The sequence below is a fragment of the Oryzias latipes genome, chromosome 3 (genome assembly GCF_002234675.1).
Source record: "Oryzias latipes chromosome 3, ASM223467v1".
Classification (NCBI taxonomy): Eukaryota; Metazoa; Chordata; class Actinopteri; order Beloniformes; family Adrianichthyidae; genus Oryzias; species Oryzias latipes.
The window spans coordinates 21,925,391-21,948,543 of NC_019861.2; the positions used below are offsets into that span (position 1 = coordinate 21,925,391).

The following is a 23,153-nucleotide window of genomic DNA, read 5'->3' on the forward strand; positions in this document are numbered from 1 at the left end:
GATTTGAACTCAAAACATAACTGTCACAGGGGGGACACTCTACCACAAGGCCACTGAGCTGAATTTAAATTAAAGAAGTGCTTTAGATGCTTTGAGGGAGAAGCAGAGACCTCTACCCCACTTACTTGATGCATACGATGAACCTTGACCTTTGAGATCAGCTCACTAGCAGCTGGGTCAAAGGCAGAAGCAACTTTCCACTAACATGGACGAAAAGAAAATCAGAGATGCACATCTCTTCACAAGTCCGAACAAAAAGAAAAGACTTTCAAAGAACTGAAATGTCTTTAGAACACGTTTGTCCAACTGTACAAGCATTAGTTTAGGTCACTATAGGGGTTAAATGTTTCGGAAATGGCTTCTATACTGAATTTCTTGATGCGGCTCAAAATATTTTTTTGTTTTATTTTAAGATATGTATTTTTTGAAGATTGTGTTCGGTGTTTCTTTTTTCAGCAGGGTTAATTCAGAGACAAAAATAATGAGCTCCAGTACAGAAATAGGATTTTTTTTTTTTATAACATTGTAGTTCTCCTTTAAGACCCAGACTTAAATTATTAGATTATCATCTAAAACAGCTCAACAGGACAGGAGATGAAAGCAAACAGCAAGAGTTTGTTCAGATGTATAGATGTGATTCATCTGTTTGTGTTCTTGTCTGTGTGTGTGTGTGTGTGTGTGTGCGTACTAAAGCCATCGTGTATATATGACTTTTCAGGGAAAATATAGGAGCATATTTGCAGTCCATGAATGAGCTGCTACTGTTGGAAAAAGAAGCACTCGTACAGTAACTTACCACAGTAATCTATTTATGTTAAAGTCATCTGTGATTAAAAAAGCAAAGTTTTCTTTCTAGATTTTCTAGAACTCAAATGTTCTATATAGAAAATTAAACATGTTTTACTTTTTATTAAACCTGTTAAACCTGGTTTTTACACGTTATTTCATGCAACATAAAAGTAGGTTTGAAAGATGACCTTCATCTTTTGGTGGCCTAGAAAGAAAAGGAAACAGAAGTTTGAGCATTTGTGACACTATGATGTTTGTACAGCAAACAAGGCTTTGATGCGTTTGCATTTAGCATCTTCGTCTTTTATCTTTGCATTTGTTTAAAACGTACATTTTTTTAGCAATAAAAGTGCAGTTTTATTGTGATAATATACACAAAAATTGAAAGTTTGAACAGGCATTGTAATGCAGTCCTGCTAAAGTTTGAACGTTAAACCAAACTCGCATACGATGAGGAAGTGCTGCCTTATGTGAACCACTGTTGGCTTTTTGCTGATGAGGAAGTGAAACCCCACCAAGGACAGAGAGAGATAGACACTTGTAGTCACTGGAGCTGCTGCTTAAGCTCTGCAGTTTGTTTCAACTCCTCTCAGGACAGAGGACCAGTTTACTGCTGACAAAGGATGGGTTTTGGGGAGGACCTGTGGTGTCCACAGGCACACACAGCCGTCATGGGGCTGCTGGACTCTGAACTCCACCTGATGGAGGTCATGAAAAAGTGGATGGGTCAGCGAGCCAAGAGCGAGCGGGAGTTTTCCGTGCAGCTCCACAGCATGACTGCCTTGGTGGAGAAGATGGACCGACCTCAGAACGGACAAGATTACATCAGTCAGCTGAACAAGGTGAGATCCTTTCTGCTCCTTAATTGGCTGATGGCATTCCAGATACTCTACATCGAACAGCATTTTTTTAAAATGATAAACTATTGAACTTATTGAAGATACTCAGGGCCAGAAAAGAGTTTCTGCAGCTGCACATTCCTTTGCATTTTTTATCTGCAGAGCTTTCCTCCGAGTAGCTGATCAGCACATCTACGTGAATTATTTAGTATTCCAAGGGATTAGGAAAAAACCATTTCTGTGGGGCTACTTGGAGGTGAAATGTAACTGAGTCTATGATGGACAGAGCTGCGGTATTCAGGATGTTTCTATCTTAGAAGTAGAAATGGGTTATAAGAAAAGCTAACTGGACATCCTGGCGAGCTGCAAACTTTACAATCACCCTAGTAGATGTTGGTAGTGGAAAAAACTTTGGTCAGAATGTACTGAAATGGTTTCATCTCTTTTCAAAGACCCACTCCAATGAAAATCATGTTTTTGGTGGTTTTAACAAGTTCTTGTAGCATTTTTCACATGATAGAAGAGATTAAAACAATGTTTTGACTATTTTTTATTCAAATCCTAATGAATCAGGAGCAGATGGAAAAATGTAGTTTAAAAAAGCATGTATTTGTTATGTACAAAGGACAATCTGTGGGCCAAAAGCTCCCTGCTCCGCTTCTTCCCAATTCATCCAAGTGCAGACAAAAAGATCCATGTTTCTCATCAGAGCTGGCATCTGGCTCAAAACTGTCCGGCTGCATAGCTCCGATATTGCTCATCTTTTTTGTTGCGCCACTAAAGTTAGGTTGGGGTTTTGAGGGGCTGTAAGCTAGTGGGAGAGAGTGCAAACAAATGGATGATGGGAAATTGGCGCAGGCTCATTCTGCGTCAACAAACCGCAGACAACTCGCTGGTGATTTTCTGCTAAGAAACTATGTCCTAGAAAACCACACAGGTTTTTTTATTTCAGCTAAAAATGGCATAATCATAATTAAAAGACCAATCTATGATTGTGACTTGTGTTAATGGTGATTTCTGTGTTTGACCATCACCCCTTATCCTTTGTTCGTGTCTGACAGTCATGGGAGGTCCTGGTCTTGCAAACGGAGTCTCTCAGTCAGTTGATGAAGATGCGCTCTGAGGACCTGCTGAATGGTCCCATCAGCAAGCTGACTCTGCTCATCAGAGACAAGCAGCAGCTCCGCAAAAACTACGCAGAACAGTGGACACTTCTGAGGCAGGAGCTCAACAAGGTGCAACCAAACACACACACACAACCGCACAGAGTTTCCGCTGCCTCAGAAAACATATCTCTGTGACCTTTTTCCTTTCTTACAGAAAACCTGATGCTTAGATTTGAGCAGAAGGGGACATTTTTGTTTCCAGAAGACCTAAAATGTTTATTCAGAACTGAATTTCTGTTCAAAAACAGTTGCAAATTAACTTTAACCCTTAAAGTTTGAGTGACCTCCAAATCAGATAAAGCACTTTGCAGAAGAAAAAAAGATGTTATCTGTGTGACTTTATTTTTCATTTCCTCTTTTAACATCTGACATTATTCTATCAGAAAATTAATTTATGCAAATAAATACTGCGTAACTGAAATATGGTCAATATTTTCAATAGATTAGTAACTAAATAATCTCGTATGTTCACTGTGTTTTACAAACAAATTCACCAAAGTATAGATGCATATGACATTTCTTTGTTGTTTGTTTTTTCTAAAGTGTTTTTTTTTTAGAAAGTGAAAATATATCTGAGTTGTTCTGAATTTCCTTTTTGGACATAAACAGAGAACAGCAAACACAGATTCCCCCTGCAAAATCAAACACTGCATGTAGATTTAAAGAGCACTTTTCACACACAACAAAATGTTAAATTGCCTGTAAGATAAGATTTGTGGTGAAAGCTTTATAAACCAGTCAAACCGGATTTCATAGACTTAAATGAATGCAAAATGTATGGTGGGGTAGCTGTCCGACACTGTTTTTATTACCCAATTACATCAAGCAAATGATGTGTACGTTCTCAGTGATCCATACAGGGCTGCAGCACGGCTGCTTGTCAGGCACTTTGTTTATCTGAATGTTCTTGCCCTGCCATGTGCACCAAGCTCTGAAAGCTTTGCGAGAGTCACTGTGTGGTTTGGCATGACTAAGCCACCAACAGTGAGGTAGGTGTTGCAATGTGGACCCTAGCAGTCGGCAAAAGCTTATTTGGTTTACTTGGACGCCGCTTCTTATTTTTTATGTTCTTAAGGGGAAATGTCACAGGTTTGCCAACTACGTACTGTTATCTGCTGCGTACATTTCTAGTCTGTCTGTACTCCCCACTCCCCCTCACCATTCATAACCTCTTTGTGATCTCAGTGCTTCTGCATTTCCGCTCTTTTAGTTAACACAGTCATGTTGAAATATTTAAACTAAGTTCTTAAAGTAAACATATTAGGAACTCTTTTTGTTACTGATTCAAGCTCTACTATGGGCTCACAGTATAAGAACAAACCATCATCAAAATAAATTCTTTCCTCCGGATTCAACTTTACTTTGAAAAGAGTGAAACAGATCTGTCAAACTCAAAGCTCCTACCATAAAATAAACTTGATGATGGGGCCTTTAACAAAATGACATTTAGTTGTCCTTTTTTTGCATTGTGTGCTTCAGGTGACCAACACAGAGCTGGAGAGGCTCAAGAGCAGTTACAGGCAGGCAGTGAAAGATGTAGCTCAGGCAAAGAGGAAGCATCAGGATGCCAGTAAAGGTGGGAATTCCAGCTTTTATTACTTCTCTTAACAGTCAGTTTCACATTGACAACAGATTTTTTTTTCTCTGGTGCAAACCTAACATTTACTTTTTTAAGTGAAACTTTTTTCTGTCTGTGTGCAGACAAGGATCGAGACAAGAACAGAGAGCGTTACATCAAGGCTTCAGTCAAACTCCACGAGCTCCATAACGAGTATGTGTTGTCTGTGCGAGCTGCTCAGGTTTACCATCAGCACCACTACAGTCAGATCCAGCCTGCCCTGCTCAGCGCAATCCAGAATCTCCAGCAGGAGATGGTGCTCATACTGTAAGATCCACACCCCATCTGTCTGTGTCTGCCATATATATATATATATATATATATATATATATATATATATATATATATATATATATATATATATATATATATATATATATATATATATATATATATATGTATATATATATATATATATGTATATGTATATAAACAGTTGCTCTCAGGCCTGTAGAAAGGGTGAAATGATGCTGTGAACATTTTGACAAAGCTGTACGAAGGACACTTCCTGTAGTAACCACTAGTACTGTTGTGTTGTGTTTGACATTTATAGCTACACTTTGAGCTGCAGGCTATTCAAGAAAAGATCAGAGGCGGACAATAATCCTGCATGTGTGACACAAGTTTTCATTAAAAAATAGCTGACAAATGCCCTTTTTTAAGACTTTTGCATCTAAGATCAAATTGTTCCTCCTATTTTTGAAATATTAAAATAAATAAAATGTAAAAATGATCCCAATATTTTTCAGCTTTTATACAGGTTTAGGTGCACTTGGCAGCATTGCTCAAGGTTAGGAGCTAAAAAAAAATGCAAAAAATCTTGAAAAAATTTGCATTTTCCATTTGTATGTTTATATCCATCTTTGGAGGTTTAGAAATGATGAAGCTGGCGGCTGTGCTTCATCATGGAAACAGTGATTTTTGCATCAAATGTTTTTTTCTTACAGCGCCGCTGTTTGCAATCACAGTATGTGTGTGTGTGTGTGGGGGGGGGGGGGGGGGGTAGGAACATTTGTGAACAATGCTGAGACTTAATGACTTGATGGCTAAAATTAACATTTTAGTTTGAGGCAAAGACTCGGCATAACATCCAAATACACAGCAGAAAAACATTTCATACTCATTCAAAAGTGACATTTATCAGTTCACATCGCCATGCGCCCAGAACAAGAGGAACATGAAGCTTTGAAGCATACCTGAACCCTGATCTTACTGGAAATGGATTAGTGCAGAGATCTGCAACATTTAACCCTGTACGAACCATTTGGAACAAAGCCAGAGCCACAAAATCCTGTCTAGAAAAAATACACTTCATTTATGTTTTTATGGCCATTAAACCATTTGTTTTTTTAAAAAGTTTAATATTAAACTTATAATATTTAAAATAAATCAATAAAAACAATGGGCTTTTTTTCTATATATTAACAATTTTAACTTCTTGTTTATTTTACTTTTAACAGCAGCACATAGAAGTTCCTTTCAAAATAAAATACCACATGAGACGACTAAGATCCTCCTGCTGCTACTTGAAATAAAAATGCAGGAAACATGATCTTTTCTATCATCATGACGACTAGTGTGCAGTCATCCTTTTTCTTCTTTTATCATCTGGATCCTTAGGCAAGAACCTTCACGCTACTGCCTAGCTATGTAGCCACAAAGGGGCCCCAGTCTGGGTCCCCCCGTGCCAGTCCAGAGCCTGGGTAAAATACAGGGCTGTGTCAGGAAGGGCATCTGGCGTAAAACTCTCTGCCAAACCAACTGTGCAAATCATCGGTGGTGTAAAATATAATTTGAAAAAAAACAATCTATACCTGTTGATGCAATTCTACATTTTAAGAACTTTGACTCAGAACAGCAACTAGATACGGTTGTGCAGATGCTCAGAATATGTGCTGTAAGACAACTGCAATAATAAACCACCCTGACAGTAGATTAAACCTTTTACCATCATTTTGATCAGTAATCTGACATTTTTAAAATGTAAACACAAAGCTGAATTATCTAAGATAAATTAATCAAAACTGCAAACTCATTCTTTCTTCAAATCTTTAGCATTGTTGGCTGTAGCCAAAGAGCCACTGAGGGATGAAAGAGCGGCATGTGGTTCCAGAGCCTCAGTTTGCAGACCCACAGGCTTTTGTTGTTATTGGCAATATTTTAATACAAAAGATTGTGAAACTGACTGATAATCAGAAAATATTAACCGATACATTTACCGTAGTGTCAGACTTGTAGGGAGGAAGTTATGAAGTGGCTATGACTGTTATTCATTTATTTTGAAACTTCACCTGGTGTATTATTTTGAACTCAGTACCCAACTTCCTGTCCCAGCACGACCTGTTATGTGTTGTGTTGATGTGCCGTATTCAGACCTCCGGCAAAAGTAGAAAGGGGTTTATACAAATCTACACTCTAGTTTCTTGAAGCTATATAACCTCTTTTTGTGATAGTAAAACCTGTCCAACACAAAAAGCCTTCAGCTCTAATCTGTAGTAAAAAAAAAAAAAGTAGAAATGGACTCCTTGAGAATTTTTCTGCCATAATAACCATATTTAAGGTTGTTGAATCAGTGGATGGCGAGTAGTTAGACCAGAACTCAGAGGTTCAAGCTGTTTCACTGTCATGTCTCTTCAGGTCTCTGTAGGAGCAACAGTTTCTCTCAATGTCTCTCACTCTCTCGCTTTCTCTCTGATTCCGAGTGGAACCACAAAGCAGCTCAGAAACCCTGTATTACAAAAAAATAGTTACGAAAAATTTCGGTGGGATTATGTAGCAAGGTTTTTTTTTAGTCTTATATGTCTAACAGGAATTCATTAGTATTAATTTAAAAAAAAACAGCACCCTTAGGGCTCTATGAGTGCACGTGCCACGTGTCAGCTTTAGAGTACTATGCCTTTGGTGGTCTGGAAATAGCTCTGACAAAAAAAACAGAAGATGAAAAGAAAGAGGGAACTGAGGCAAGTTATTGACAAAAAGCACATTCTCACAATTGTATGCTGCTTAACCAAGTTCATGGCCTGAACAGGGACTTTTCTGATCTTCACTAAGCCGGACCCCTCCCTTCATATTTCTACACCTTTTCTGTACAAGGGTTGCAGGTTTGCGGGTTGAAGGCTATCAAACTGTAAAATTAGGAGCTGCATTGTGAAAGATCAAACACATAAATGCATGAGAAAAACATCAGTGAGGTTTCTGATCAACTCAAAAACGAAATCAAGATTCGAGATATTTTTAACAAGTTTACCTCAAAAACATCTAAAGGCGCCCTCAAAAAGCTGCCTTCATTATTTTATTCTGTTCCATTGTTGATTTGAAGGAAAGGACCCCAAGATATAATGAAACTAATGATAAAAGGGGCTTGAATTTTACTGCTTTTGTCAGATCAAATGTCAGTTTTTGACTTCCTGCGTCTGCATCTGTTCCAGAAAAGAGATCCTGCAGGAGTATTTTGACATCTCCACCCTCCTCCATCATGATGTAGTGCGCATTCACAGAGAGATGTCAAATGTCCTGACTGTGATCAACCCGAGCAAAGAGTATGAGAGCTTTGTCCATCAGAACAGGTACGCATAGGCACTGCTTTCCCTTCAAGCATAGGAGAACAATCATGAAATGATGAGTCCTAACCAGAAGTCTTACTGTTTTTGTGACTGCAGGTCCATGGGAGAGATTCCTGCGTGTGCTGATTTTGACTGTAGCCTTTTGGAGGATTCAGAGAATTTGAAGCCCCGAGAAATTGAGCTGAACAATCTCACATATGAGAGGATCCAGCACAAGTAAAAAACCCCAAAAAAAAAAAAAATACAAGCAATCTTATTTAGATTGCACAACTCCAGTTTACTATATTACTGTTTCCACAACTACTTCTTTGCCCTTAATTTGGGAACTCCCAGTTTCCATCCATTTGTTCTGTACACAGCAAACTTCCCCTCCTCACATCATGTATTTGCTTTCATCTCCCAGACTGACGGCAATAGAAGAGGAACTGCTGGAGCTGTCGCGGACTCTGGGCTCTCAGCAAAGTGCAGTCGAGCAGCTGGAGTTGGAGTTAGAAGAGGAGCAGGGGGGAGTCAAAAAAGGGCAGAGGTGAGATGAGGTGGTGGTTACAGATGTAAACTTTGCAAAGGAGACTCCAAAGTAAAAAGAATGCACGTTTCTGCACCTGCAAAGACAAATTGAAAAAATTACGCCCCTGCAGGCAGTCCCTCCCACTAGGAGAGTTCAGTGTGCTGTTAACTGCACAGAAGCTAATAAGCAGTGTGGCCCCCAGGGGGAAGTGAGTGCCTTATTAATAATAGCACAGCGATATGTTCGGAGTTATGAAGCTCAATCCCCTCATTTTTCTTGGTTGATGAGGCTGTCTGGAGGTGGAAGAGGTTTGCAGTCCGGTGGGAGTGATTGAGTGATTGCAAGCTGCTGCAGAAAAAGTGGGAACAATGTGTTTATTCACAAAAAGGTGATTATTCAGGTTAGCAGGGGAACACATATGGTTGTGTAAGTCTGGTTGGGTAAAGGTTATGCTGCCCTTTGATGTGTATTTTGAAGACGCATTGTGAAAAGCAGCAGGGGAAGCAGTATGAAGTCTGGACCTCATGCAGCTGCCAGATTAATTTCTCTGAGATCAGGACGAGGTCTTTTATTTTATTCATGTAAAATCTTTCTCACATCAGATTTCTAAGAATCACAAGACCCCGAAACACTTTCTTTACCCAGAAAAGCAGCAGGAACAAGGCAGTTTGGCATTTCTGTCTAAAAGCTGTCAATATTCTTTAAATAGCTGCCATAAACAATAATTATAGCCTGTAAGTTCATTGTTTCTTTTAATGAAATTACCTGCAGCCACTGACTGGAATCCCCTCCTCTTACGGCTGCTGCCATTAGGATGTCATTACAGTAGATCAGTTACCGCCCCCTGCATCTTTTTTGTCAAACTCCCCCTCCTAGCTCCATTGTCTTCATCTTCCTCCATCCTTAAAAGCTCAAGCCAACTCACTCTCTTTGTCTTCCTTTATCCTTAAGCTATCCTTCTGATGGAGCGCACCCTTCACTCTCACTGCCGGCCTCTGCATCTCTAAAGATGCCACATCGTGCTGTTTTAATCATAAACCTCTCAATTACGGCAAAAAACTGTTGTTCCATAAAGCTTACATGATATTCAAAATGAAAAACACTGACTATGACATTATCAGGGTTTTTTCAGCAGACTCTTCAACAAACAGTGCAGGTAATGTGTTCATTTCTTTCCAAGCGGAGTCAAATTTAATCTTTCAGTCTTTGTAAAACCTTCCTTTAAGCGTATCCCTTATTCTTGCTTGTGTTTTTTCTTCTCTGCCTTTTGTTATGTTACTTTTTAGTCGACTGTATGTTTGGGATCTAATGATGCTAGTGCACATTCCTTTTTTTGGTCTATACAAAAGCCAAAAAACACTTCTGCTTATGAGTTGTTGGTGCACATCCAGGTCAAGAAGGTCCGGTCATGGTGGTCAAAGGCAGCCACTTTAAAGCTTAATAAATAGATGCAGCTGTGCAGCTTATAGATAAGATAAGATAAAGATACCTTATTGATCCCAGCTTGGGAAATTCGGTTGTTGCAGCGCCCTTTTTTATTTTATTTTATTTTTAAATAAAGATACTAACAACCAGAGCAGCTGCAACAGGCAGTTGCTTCTCAGCAGCGCCACTCAGATCCAAGTGATGAGGTTTCCAAGGCTGATTACAGACAAGCTTTCTATTTGACTGCACTCTTCAACTGTTATTTCATTGTGTTATCTGTACTCATGTGGGTCACTTGGATTATTCAGTTGTTTTGTGACAACATTTAGAGTCTAATTGTTTTCTGGGGTTTCAGATATTCACTGTATTTTTCAGGGTCTACCAGTTCAGCAAAAGACATGCAATGGAGGAGTGCAGACAGCAGGTTCTTCTGTCTCAGGGAATCAGAGCCAAGCTGGAGGTTCAGAGGATTCTTCTGAAGGAGAAACTAGACCAGCTGGGCTCCAGAGAACCTCCCAGTGCTTTGGACATGGACTCTGTTTCTCTGACATCCACCACAAGCAATGTGGGTTCAGGAATTCTTTTTGATCTGTAAAGATTTTTTAAGTCTGAATCATCTGTTTATGAAGAGGCTTTATGGTAAAGGCAAACCTTTGAGTTTGAAATGCTACATAATGTTGGTTTAATCTTATTTTTGTGGCCAACACAACAATTGTTGAAGCAGTTTACTGATTAACAGACGATGACCAGAAATGTTCAAAAAAAGGACAAACCCGAAAATGACATCTGTCATTAAAGGAACAGATTTTAATAGAAACAAACAAAGCAGCATCAAACTGTCTTAATGCTAAAGATGTGAATGTGGTTATGTGGTGCTGGATGCACGCAGTAACAAATGTCAAGAACCTGAAGATTAAACCCACTTTAGTTAAAACATGTATTCAAAAAACTTTTTTTAATAACTTGCTAATCTTTTTTGGAAAAAACAACGAAAGTTAATGTAAAGGTAGTTTTTCTTATTGCTTTTGAAAATACTTTTAAAATTACAATCTTTTTTTTATTATTTAATACATATTATCATTTAGTATTAGTAGGAATAAAACATCATACTTTTGTCAGGTTGAGTTTGATATAAAAAAGCATTACTTCAGGCTGCAAGTTAAAATCCCTTTGGACAGAATTCTGTTTTATTCTCAAAAAAGTTTTTGTTCTTAACAGAATTGATCGTTGTTGTTTCTTAACCTCAAGGTTGTTGTAGGATGAATCTCCGCTGACTATTTTGTCCCTTTTCATGTCACTTTTTTTTGTTCATATAAGGAAAACAATCTCCCTTCTGGTAAATTCCTCGTGGATGGGATCATAAATAACCTGAGCAGCTTGTTCAGGCGTGAGGTAAGTTTCACGACGGTTATATAAAAAAAAGAGCAGAGAACTTCTGAGCTGCATTAATATTTTAGGAGGAACAAATCTTTCTGCTGAAGGTCACCGCCCCTCCCCTCTCCCATGCCTCCCTTAATGTAACTTCACCACAGTGTCAGGCTTTGGACGCTCAGACCTTTCGCTCCAGAAGCTATAAATCATGTTGTGCAGAAAGTGACACAGTTTAATGGGACATCCTTTGGGGGTTTCTCGTGGCACACTGTGACTTTTTGAGGTCGGCCTTTGTCAGCTAACATTCTGCTTTCAAGTCATACCTGCATTGAATTAGTTCTCCCTACCAGGTTTCTATTTCAGTGATTGTTAGAGGGAAAAACGTTGCGAGCCCTCCTGCAAAGTCACTCTTTGAACCTTCAAATAACTAAAAAAAAAAAAAAAAAAATGTGTGTGAGGATTTATTTGAGAGTTTTAAATATTTGCTTTTATCCTTTCCTTTCTAAAATCCAACATTATTGTTTTTCATTTTGCCTTTTATGTTGAGTCTAGTAAACATTGTGATTTCTTCTATTTTTGCCTTGAGGGTCAACCGACCAACCCCAAGCAGGACGTAAATCGACCTTTGGATGAGCAGGACTGGTACCACGGAGCCATTCCCAGACTAGAAGTCCAGGAGCTGCTGAAAAATGATGGAGACTTCCTTGTGCGGAAGAGTCAAGAGAAGCAAGGTTATGTTCTCTCTGTGCAGTGGGATGGATCCTGCAAACATTTCCTCATTCAGGACACGGATGTAAGTAAAATCGCTGAATGCAAGAGAAGATCCTCAGAGAAGCACCTCCTGCATTTCAATATTTTTACATCATTCACGTCCAAGCCCATATTTCTTCTTCATTTTTTTTTCAAATGCACACAAGTTTGTCATGATTGATGAGACTGAAATAGATGTAATATCTTTTACTGTGTTCGTACATGTGAGGAAATGATAGATGTGCTTTGATGTGACTGCCCTTAAGGTAGGGCTTTTTTCTGTATGTTCACAAGTAAAACAGATTAAAAATATATTACAGATGTTTCCAGAATAACCCCTTGGAGATTATCCATATATATATATATACATACACTGTATTTCACGACTTTCTTCCATTTCTTCCACATAATTCACCTCTGTTAATGGTATCTGTGTGTCAGTAGAATTTGTATCGTCTGGATGGTGAAGGTTTCCCCAGCATCCCACTGCTGATCCATCACCTAATGTCATCACAGCAACACATCACCAAGAGGTCGGATGTTGTCTTGAAGAAACCAATACTGAAAGTAAGGCTATGAAACACCTGACACACATACACAAAAACACACACAAGCACAGCTACATAGACATTGAAAAAGTCCACTCACTCTAACATTTTTATGTAATCACATGTAACTGGTACAGAATGTTGTCATTCTGTGTGGTTTAAAGCTTCACTGTATTACTGCTACTGCATAAAGGATGTACAAAAGAATGTTTATTCTAAAACATTTCCTGTGACATAACCTCTCTATGTTCTCTGTTTGTATCTGTTTTGTTGTTAATGAAACTCACATAGGATAAATGGGCTCTGGAGCATGATGACATCATTTTGGGCCCTCTGATTGGAAGGGTGGGTTCAACCATCTCTTTACAGAAATGCAGAAACTGTGCAAGTAAAAAAATCTGTTATAATATTTCTTTTTTAATTGTTGGCCATTGCTAGCTGCAGAAACATCTCCTAAAAATATTTGAAGGCAAACTTTGTGATGTGACATTTTTAGATGAAAGAAACTGCGTAACTGGTAGATATAACAATAACAGAACCAAACGCAAACGGCTTCTATGACACCAAAACAGTATTTAACAGCATTCTCATAGTTGTTTTAATCAAAGAAGTCATAAATCCGGATTGAGAACAATCCCACTGGTTGAGTTTTGGTTAAAGATGTCCTGGATGGATTTTAGGTCTGTGAATTGGATTGAATTGGATCTTTCAAAATGAACCAACATCAACTATGAATCGTATCAGCAACCAAAAATTTTTATATGAATCAAATCGTTGTTAAAATGTATTGTTACACCCTTAGTGATGACGTGTGAGGAATGAGAATAGCTATGAAAACATGTCTGGGCTTTCTAAAAAAAAAAAAAACAATTGGCCCCTAAATGAATCCGTCTAAAACATTTTGCTCTCATGTCTCATCAATCTTTAGAATATTTGTTTTTGCAGAAATGTAGATTTAAAGATGAGATGTGCTCCTCAGCAGTGCTGTTGTCCTTGAACTCTCCCAAAAAAGTCATTTGTGTCCCACCTCTTTCATGTCATTTTTACCTGACTGGATATTGATAATGCTGGTGAAGCCCAAAAATCTTTTTTTTTTAAAGATTCTTTTATGAACTTCATGGTGATCCTTCAGGTTTGATTTTGGTATAATTTTAGGTCAGGCGAGCATTTCGGGGTTGGTTCTCTCTATTTGTTTAGATCTACACTGTTTCTTTTAAGCTTACTTTAAATTCAGTTGTTATTTCAATATACTTTAAATTTTTATTTGAATGATCACTCCTTAAATATTTCTGTTGAATGTTTTTTTATGTTTTATGTAAAGCACTTTGAATTGTCTTTGTACATGAAATGTGCCATAGAATTAAATCTGCCTTTTGTCGATTGGCTCACATCATGATAGTTTAGAATTTCACTTCAAAACATTGGTTTATTTTCTCTTTTGAGGCTGATATTAGACAATCACTTCCTTTCTTATCAGTTGTTGATTTTTTTCCCCATACTTTTCTACTTTTTAAATGGTTCCTTTAGTCAGAACACTTATATTTAGGAGCATTCATGTTAAACAAGTTTACAGAGTCTGTTTAGCAAAACTGCACAAAGTGGCTCTTTAATAAAAAGTCATAAGGAAAGGTTTCAGCTGTGAAGGCTGCAAATAAAGAGTGATTCGTTGCTTAGTTTGACAAATGTTCCCCTTCTGTTAGAAAAGCAAAGAACTAAAAACAAGCCAAAGTGTTTTGTTGGCTCTGCAGGGTAACTTTGGAGAGGTGTACAGAGGTCAGCTGCGTTCTGAAAACACTTTTGTAGCTGTGAAAACCTGCAGGGAGAATTTGGCTCCGGAGCACAAGAGCAAGTTCCTGATGGAAGCCAGGTCAGTACACAAACTCAGCGCCCCCCCTCTACAAACGCTTACATACACACATCAAGTGCAGAATCTCCTTGTTTGATCTGCAGGATCTTGAAGCAGTATGACCATCCAAACATTGTCAAGCTGATCGGAGTTTGCACACAGAAGCAGCCCATCTACATCATAATGGAGCTCATCCAAGGTATGATGCCATCTCTGCCTCTTTAATAAACACCGTCTGTGGTTAGTTTCTCAAATGTTTACTGTTGTCACTTCTCTGAACATTTTAAGGTGGAGATTTTCTGACTTTTTTGCGGAATGAAGGCCACAGTCTGGCGACAAAGGTGCTGGTCAAAATGACAGAAAATGTGGCAGCGGGCATGGAGTATCTGGAGAGCAAGAAATGTATCCACAGGTTGGTCAACGGGGACGTTGCTCTTGTCTACTCTGTTAAAAAGCCTGACTCAGTGTGGTGACGCTCAGTTAATGAATTGATTGGGTCTAATTAGCTCGCACTAATCTGTCCTGCTGCTGTAAAATCTTTCCAGCTTTGCATTTGTCTGCTGCATTCCTCTAACCTTTCATTAAAGTGCAGCTGGAATCTGACTGAGCTTGTGACAGACTGCAAAGAACATTTTTGAAAAGGTTTCAATAAAAATAGCATAACTTGATTAGGAGAATACTATTATTGGCTTCCCCTCTTAAATTACATTTAGTACAGCCTGACTAAATAACTATGGTCATTAGGACAGACACATCATACCTTTCCTGTAATGACTGCTAAAATTGGTGTTGTTTCAAGATATTTTTAAACTTTATTTTCGAGATAACTTTACTCAACTTTCTCAAACTCTTACTTTGTATGGTTTCTTATAGAAGGATATTCCAGATGCTTTCTTGCTGCAGTTGTAGCAGGCAGAAACTCAACATTGCTGCATTTGAGGGGGTTTTAAGCCCTGGATTTTAAGAGGATGACCACAAAGTTCAAAGCTATAAAGTCCTGTTTTGACAGGAACTCCACGGATTCATACGATCATGTGATGTGATGCCAAAATTTACAGTGCTGGACAAAATTGTTGGTACCCCTCATTTAAAGAAAGAAAGTCCACAATGCTCACTGAAATGACTTGAAATGTTCAAAAGTAACAATAAATTAAAATGTATTGAAAATTAAATAATCAAAATGAGCCATTACTTTTGAGTTGTTGATTAACAGAATTATATAAAAAAAATTAAATAGGGCTGGACAAAAATGATGGTAACTCCATAAAAGATTGAGAACTAATTGTCCAGGGGGTCATGATGAACTCAGGTATGTCCTTTCATTGACATCACAGCTGTTTTCAAACCCATAATCAGTCAGTCTGACTATTTAAAGGGAGACAAATAGTCACATTGCTATTTGGTGAAAAGGTGTGTACCCCACTGAACATGGACAACAGAAAGAGGAGGAGAGAATTGTCCCAGGACATTAGAAACAAAATTATAGACAAACATCATAAAGGTAAAGGCTATAAAACCATCTCTAAGCAGCTTGAAGTTCCTGTGAAGACAGTGGCACATGTTATTCAAAGGTTAAGACCCACGGGACAGTAGCCAACCTCCCTGGATGTGACCGGAAGAGGAAAATTGATGACAAATTGAGGAGATGGATAGTTGGAACTGTATCCAAAGAGCCCAGAAAAACCTCCAAAGACATTAAAGGTGAACTCCTAGATCAAGGTACATCAGTGTCAGATCACACCATTCGTTGTTGTTTGAGCCAGAGTGGACTTCATGGGAGACGACCAAGGAGGACACCACTGTTGAAAGGAAATTAGAAAAAAGCCAGACTGGAAATTGCAAAAACATGCAAAACTGGAGCTTTTTGGTAAGGCACATCAGCTCTATGTTCGTAGACTCAAAAATGAATCATTCAACCAAAAGAACACTGTCCTTACTGTGAAACATGGAGGAGGCTCAGTTCTGTTTTGGGGCTGCTTTGCTGCATCTGGCACAGGGTGTCTTGAAGTTGTACAAGGTAAAATGAAATCTCAAGATCATCAAGGCATTCTGGATAGAAATGTGCTGCCTAGTGTCAGAAAGCCTGGTCTCAGTCGCAGGTCAGGGGTATTCCAACAGGACAACGATCCAAAACACACAGCCAAAAAACCCCAAGAATGGCTAAGAGAAAAGCGTTGGACGATTCTGAAGTGGCCTTCTATGAGCCCAGATCTGAATCCCATTGAACATCTGTGGAAGGAGCTGAAACATGCCATTTGGAGAAGACACCCGTCAAACCTGAGACCTGTGGACAGGTGCAGAAGGCTCATTGACAAATACAGAAACCATTTAATTGCAGTGATTGCCTCAAAAGGTTGTGCAACAAAATATTAATTTATGGGTACCATCTTTTTTGTCCAGCCCTATTTCATTAGTTTTTTTTAAATAATTCTGTTAACAACCCAAAAGTAAATCATCATCCCTTTCTTTACTATCTCTCCCACTGATTCACAACGATTTGAATAAAGAAATAATTATTTAATTTAATTTTTTTATTAGTCCTCCATCATAAGAACACAAAAAACACCAAAAACCCAGTTTTCATTGGAGTGGGTCTTAATGTAAAAGCTGCTCCTGGTGGTGGTTAATGCTGTTCAGTTTTTAATTTTTAAAAAATAATTACATCTGATTTAACTTCTGCTTCCTCCATTTATCTAACTACAGCTGATAAAGTTCATCTGTGGAATTCCTCTTTTTTTCTGCTATATTTCCAACTTCTAGTTTCATCATTGTCTTCCCCAATTTTTACAAAAAATCTTTGTTGAAATTTTTTGCTTTGGTCGCGCATTTTTCACCCTGATTTTTCCTTCTGATGTATATTCATTCTTCATTCATTCATTCATATTGATCCATATTAACTACATTATGTTAATCCAATCCTCAATTCTGATTTGCTTATAGTTATTTTTGAGCTTTTTTCCCCTTCTGTACTTTCAGTCTTCCCTCTTCCACTCTTCATAAGAATGGCTTCATTCCTGTCTATCTACTCTTCCTTACCTCTTACTTTGAAATCTTAACCTCTGGCATTTATCCGCCTACTCTGCCTCTATTCCTCACATCTTTAGTCTTTAACAATTTCCTCTCTGCTCCTTGCCAGCGTTAAAGCACTAAAGCAAAGATTTCATCTGTGGCCGTCTCTCTTGACATGAAGCTGTGCTCTCCTCACTCCCTGCTGCACACTTACATTATATGAGTGATATTCATCTGAAATTGTTATGGCTATTACATCTATACAAATCAACTTTGTTTGAAAAGAAAAGGTTACATTTTACCCACATTTTTCCTCACACTTCAAAATCAGGTCAAATGGTTGGATCAAAAACTCTTCAATTCCCTCGTCACCAAAGCTGCATATAACACCGTCTGAATAAAACAGTTTTCTGTTCTTTATTCTTGTCATTACTGCCTTCACTTCTGTCTTAAAGTCCCACTCCGATCAGGTTTTAATTTATTGTGAATTGTTCTCAATGATCTTTTAATTATGATTATGCCGTTTTTAGCAAAAAAAAAAAAAAACCTGGGTTGTTTTCTAGGATATAGTTTCTGCAGAGCAGCAGTAATTCATTAAAAATGCTTCTTTGAGTTGTGGGTGAAACAGTTTGTGCAGAATAAGCCTCCCCCCGTTTCCCATCATCCCTCTGTTTATATGGTCTCCCCCTTGCAAAACATATTAGCGGTAAAGCAAAAATGGTGAGCAATATTGGAGCTATCCAGTTGTCTAGTTTTAGCCGTAAGACGTATGTGGATCTAGTCGTCTACAAGTGGATTTATCACGATGGAGCGGAACAGGGAGCTTGTGGCCTGCCGATTGTTGCTTATATGTCACACCTACAGGGTTTTTCCAAATGCATTTTTGCATCTGATATTATAGGGGCATATACCATTCTCAAGCCTTTTATAGTAAACAATATCCATGTTATGATGATCTATTACCTTTGGCACACCAAAGAACACATTTTTAATTGAATACTAGTTTTCGTTCTGAATTATTTTCTGAGCCAGAAGTAAGACGACTCGATCTCTGAGGCTACGCCTTTCACTCCTTGTGGGTGTCGCCCATGTCATGACGTCATCCTAGAGTCGGCCTCAGCACCTTGTCTGCCTTTCGCCCACAAAAACAAACAACATCCAAACTTTTGCACAGATGTATTTTCATATTGTGAATACAAATACAATATACAAATCATCATTTTTTCTCTCAGCCTTAGTAGAAATTCTGCAGACGGAACGGAAATATCAAAGTTCACGCAGCAGTCACATTGTATTTAATGCATACCTTCAAAAAGCCTATAGACTTGCCTCTCTACCCTCTACCACCGCTTATATATTCTACCTTTTTCTGACTCCTTGGTACAAATATGTCTCTGTTCTTTTTTCCTTCAAACATACATCTCTGTTTTATTATTCTCCTTTCTTGTTGCTGCATATCTACTGGTCCAGTGCTCCTCTCTGTTTTCTTTAAACAATATTTTAGTTTTTTCTGTCAGCCTCTTCCTTTGAATGCTTTCCAGTGCCTGCTCTTTCCTCCACCAAGTCTCCTTCTTTCATCTTCTTTCATCCCTGTCCTTCTTTCCAGAGGTTACTGCAGATTTCCTCTTTGCTGTTTCCCCTCATTGCTCTAAATGTTCTTTCCCTGTCTTCTGGGACCCCAGCTTTTCTGTTTCAACTTGTCCCTGAACTCTGGAAAGCACTGCTTCTTCTATAACTTCCACTCTAAAACTGATACTTGGCTTCAATCGCTTTTTGTTAACCTGCAGAATTCTACAAACCCAAGGTGCTGCACAGCTGCACTCTCTGCTGGCAGCATCTTGCAGCCTCTTTGTCAATCAGACAGTTTTTTTTTTATTAAATACAATTTAGCTTGACGTTTTCTTCAGCTTTCTCATAAAATCTGTTGTTTTTTCATGTTCCGGTTTTTGTGCATCTGAAGCTACGTCATTATAGATTAAATGTGTTTTTGTCCGAAACTCGCCTTCTTTTTTTTTCTTTCTTACATCTAGCTGGTCAATAACTTGACACCAGTAAACGTTTCAAAATCAGTTCTTCATCTTAAATTTAGTTCTCCATCCTCCTATTCTCCAATTCTTTTCCACCTGTTATTGTATACAGAATGAATCTACTTTCAGCTTATGGCAGTCAGATCTCTCATTAATCAGTGATGGTCCCTATTTTGAGTCCCCACTCTCATTTTAGCTCTTCTATTTTTCCATCTATCACTCCTTCTTCCTCTAAACAGCCTCACACTCCCTCTTTTATCCTTATCAAGCATGGTTTCCACATGTACTAATATAAAAAAAAGGTTTACTTTTCCGTCAGAACTGTTTACATTTCAGCAGATGAATATGAGACTGTTAGTAATAAGGGACACACCAGAATGTTTTTTAATTCTAATTCAAATTAGATTTTATCTAAAAAAAAAAAAACCATGAGATTTTAGAGAATCCAACTTCTGTTTTGAGTAAAAAAGCTACAATCTGAAATAACAATAAAAATGTATTAGATTTACCTGCGCTTTTCCAGATGCTCAAAGCATTTGCAATGTGTTCAATATCCATTCTCTCCTCATGTATACTCGGTGATGGCGGAGGCGTGGCTGCCAGTTTGCACATACGGAAATAACAAAAGCGTGTTGATACGAAAATTAATGGAATTGGTAAAGCACAGGAAACACTTGAAAGTTCAGTCATTTTCTGAAATTATCATTTAAAAATTGTTTTTTATTTATTTATTTTTGTCTTCAGAACATGTGCTGATTTGAAAACAGAATTCTGACTTCACAATTTATGTGAAAACAAGAAGAAGCTGCATTTCCAGAAGAAAATGCAGGGTGCAATGCTTTATTGCTGAATGAAAATGAAACTTAATTGGTAATAATTGGCAAAAAAAGAGAAAGAAATTATCAAAGTTGACCATAAATAAAGTGAAAACAGCACAATAACAAAAAAATAATTTGTGAAAAATGCGAGCACCGGGTATCGAACCAACGAGTTTCTGCATCATGGGCAAAAATCCAGGAATATCTTAAAAAGTTCAAGGACCAAAAGTCATAACTGGAAAAGGCTGAAAGAGCTGAACATTTTAATAGTTGAATGGTTAAAATAGCTGAAAAAGTTTAGGAGTTAAGCGCCAAAAAGTGTCAAAAGACACTACAAGAGACAAAGAAAAACAGGAAACCAAAGGACTGAATGCTTTATGAGATTCAACCAAATATAAAAAAAAGGAAAGACGGAAATCACATTTCATTATTGTAAAAGCAACCAAAACTCAAAATGTAAAAATATGCAAAATATGTCTGGGTTTTCTTATTTTGTTGCAATTTGGCTCTGGTAAAAAAAAAAAAAAGTAGCTTGAGACAGTTCTATCCAAGTTCTTTTTTTCAGCTTGAGCACTTCTTTTACAGCACAGGATTTTTTCAAATGTTTTTTCACTTTTTGACCCAGGCTTTAAGAACAGAACCACAGACTCAAAAAACTCTGGATCTGTGAGAAAGGAGTCAGATGTACAGATATGATTTTGCTGTTACATTTCTACACAAATGTGGAAAATAAAACACGTATTTTGCATGAAACTGTGACAAAAAGCCTTCAATGAAAGCGTACGATTTTCTACCATTAAGGATCTGTGTCTAAAAACCTGTGAGTCAGCCATTAGTGACGGATGTGAGGATTTGTAGAAGAGAGAAGGCTGAGATCTGGGGATCATTACACCAAGCTTTTCTCTTGGTGGGGACAGATCCAAGGGAGCTCCCGGTAGCTGCTCAGACTGAAATGCTCCATGTCAAAATAAACCCACACTCCACACCAAAGAAACGACAAGAACACTTGTTCTGTGGCCCTCTCAGTTCTGTCAGTCATCTTGCAGAGTTTTTGTTTCTGTCTGAGCACATCATCCTGTTTTTTTCTTTCTTATTTTTTTGATCATATTTTGTTTACATCTCCTCTCTTTTTTGTTTTCAAGGGATCTCGCAGCAAGGAATTGTCTGGTTGCAGAAAACAACGTGGTGAAGATCAGTGACTTTGGGATGTCCCGTCAGCGGGATGACGGCGTGTATTCGACAGAGGGTGGCCTCAGACAGATCCCTGTCAAATGGACAGCTCCTGAGGCCCTGAACTATGGTAAAACACTGACTGCCTTTGATATGATGTCACAACAAGAAACATTTTCCAAATCTCCTCTGTGCAATGATCAATCTGTGCCTTTGTCAATGCTGCCCCCTGCTGTTACCAGGTCGTTACACTACAGAGAGTGATGTCTGGAGTTTTGGAATTTTACTTTGGGAGACTTTTTCTTTGGGAATGACGCCCTACACAAGCATGGGCAATCAACAGACACGAGAGGAGGTGGAGAAAGGTGACGACTCCTGCAGAACATTTGTCAGCCTGGCCATCTAACCTGAGTGTGAATCCTGTGTTTCAGGGTACCGGATGTCTGCTCCGCATAACTGCCCTGTGGAAATTTCCAGGATGATGAGCAGCTGCTGGCAGTATGACCCCAAAAACAGACCATGTTTCAAGAAACTCCGTGCTGATCTTAGTGTCATATACAAAAAGATTACGTGATAAAACCTTAAATTTGATCTCTTTTTTTTTCTATTTGCATATCAGCCAATTTCTCAGCAGATGAGTTTCAAATAAAAACCCTTTAATGCCAAAAGTAATGGTTTAGTGTCCTTCTATTGTGGAGAAAGAAAGCTTTGCATGACACACAATTCTGGCTTTTCAGTAAAAAGCATAACTAAGAAAGTAAATGACCGTGTCGTGACCATGTGTCAGACAAAAGTAATGAAGTCAAACCAGCTTTTAACTGATTGCAAATGTATTTTATGCAAAATGCATAATGCAACTCTTTCATTTCTGAGCCTGTAGACATGCATCTTTTCTGACATGGTGACAGATTTAAAAAAACTTCTTTTTTTAATCAGAAAAGCAGTTAAAATGTCTGTAAAGGTGTTTTTAAAACACACAACATCCTGAATTGAAGCACTGTTAGTTGTATTTCTTTTTTTTGTTTGTTTTTTGGCTGATGTTATTTATGTGCGACCATCACAAAAAGCGATAGAAATTGATGTTTTGTTGTTGGCCGCATATATTTAAAGTTAAACTTAAAGTTAAAGTCCCATAATCTGTTGGCCACCTAGGTGTGTGAAATGTGTTCTCTGTATTCAATTAATTCCCTGGAGGAGCGGTGAGCTGCAGAAACAGCTGCGCTCGGCAACCGCAACCGTAATCCTAACCTTAACCCCTCTCTCTGGGTCCGTTCAGCACTGGCCACACAATTTTTAAAATAATGTGCAAATAAACACTTTTTTTTATAGTTTTTTTTTACTTGAAAAGAAATCTGCTTTTATTTTTTCTAGTTTCTGCAATTAATTTGGTTTGTGTGGTTGAAGTTTCTGCAGAGATGTAACAAGCTAAATTTAATGTTACACAAATTCACAGAACTTTTGCCAAATAAAGACCATGTTAATGTCTGCTTTAGTCACAGACTTGCTGTTTTGTCAATGTTATGCTCTCTTTTTTCCTACCACTACAGAAAAAAATGCACTTTTTTACATTTTGTATCCTCTTGGGATTTCATCTGCTGTTTCTGTCCTAGAGAATAGTTATAAATTGCATCATTGCATGATAAAAGTAAAAATAATAAAATATTAAATTCAGGATCATGAGTCACAGAAGCAGCACATCTCCAAAT

General features: G+C 38.1%; 1 protein-coding gene across 1 annotated transcript; it reads left to right on the plus strand.

The window, feature by feature from the left end:
* Window positions 1–1,319: 1,319 nt before the first annotated feature.
* fes (FES proto-oncogene, tyrosine kinase) lies at window positions 1,320–22,939 on the plus strand. The gene is made up of 18 exons (XM_023953501.1): window positions 1,320–1,631; window positions 2,690–2,863; window positions 4,274–4,370; window positions 4,496–4,679; window positions 7,841–7,978; window positions 8,072–8,191; window positions 8,379–8,501; window positions 10,284–10,473; window positions 11,226–11,300; window positions 11,866–12,072; window positions 12,474–12,596; window positions 12,869–12,922; window positions 14,326–14,444; window positions 14,528–14,622; window positions 14,712–14,835; window positions 21,420–21,577; window positions 21,690–21,812; window positions 21,879–22,939. The coding sequence occupies exons 1-18, from the start codon at window positions 1,413–1,415 to the stop codon at window positions 22,019–22,021; spliced, it is 2,466 nt and encodes an 821-aa protein (XP_023809269.1). The 5' UTR covers window positions 1,320–1,412; the 3' UTR covers window positions 22,022–22,939.
* Window positions 22,940–23,153: the final 214 nt, after the last annotated feature.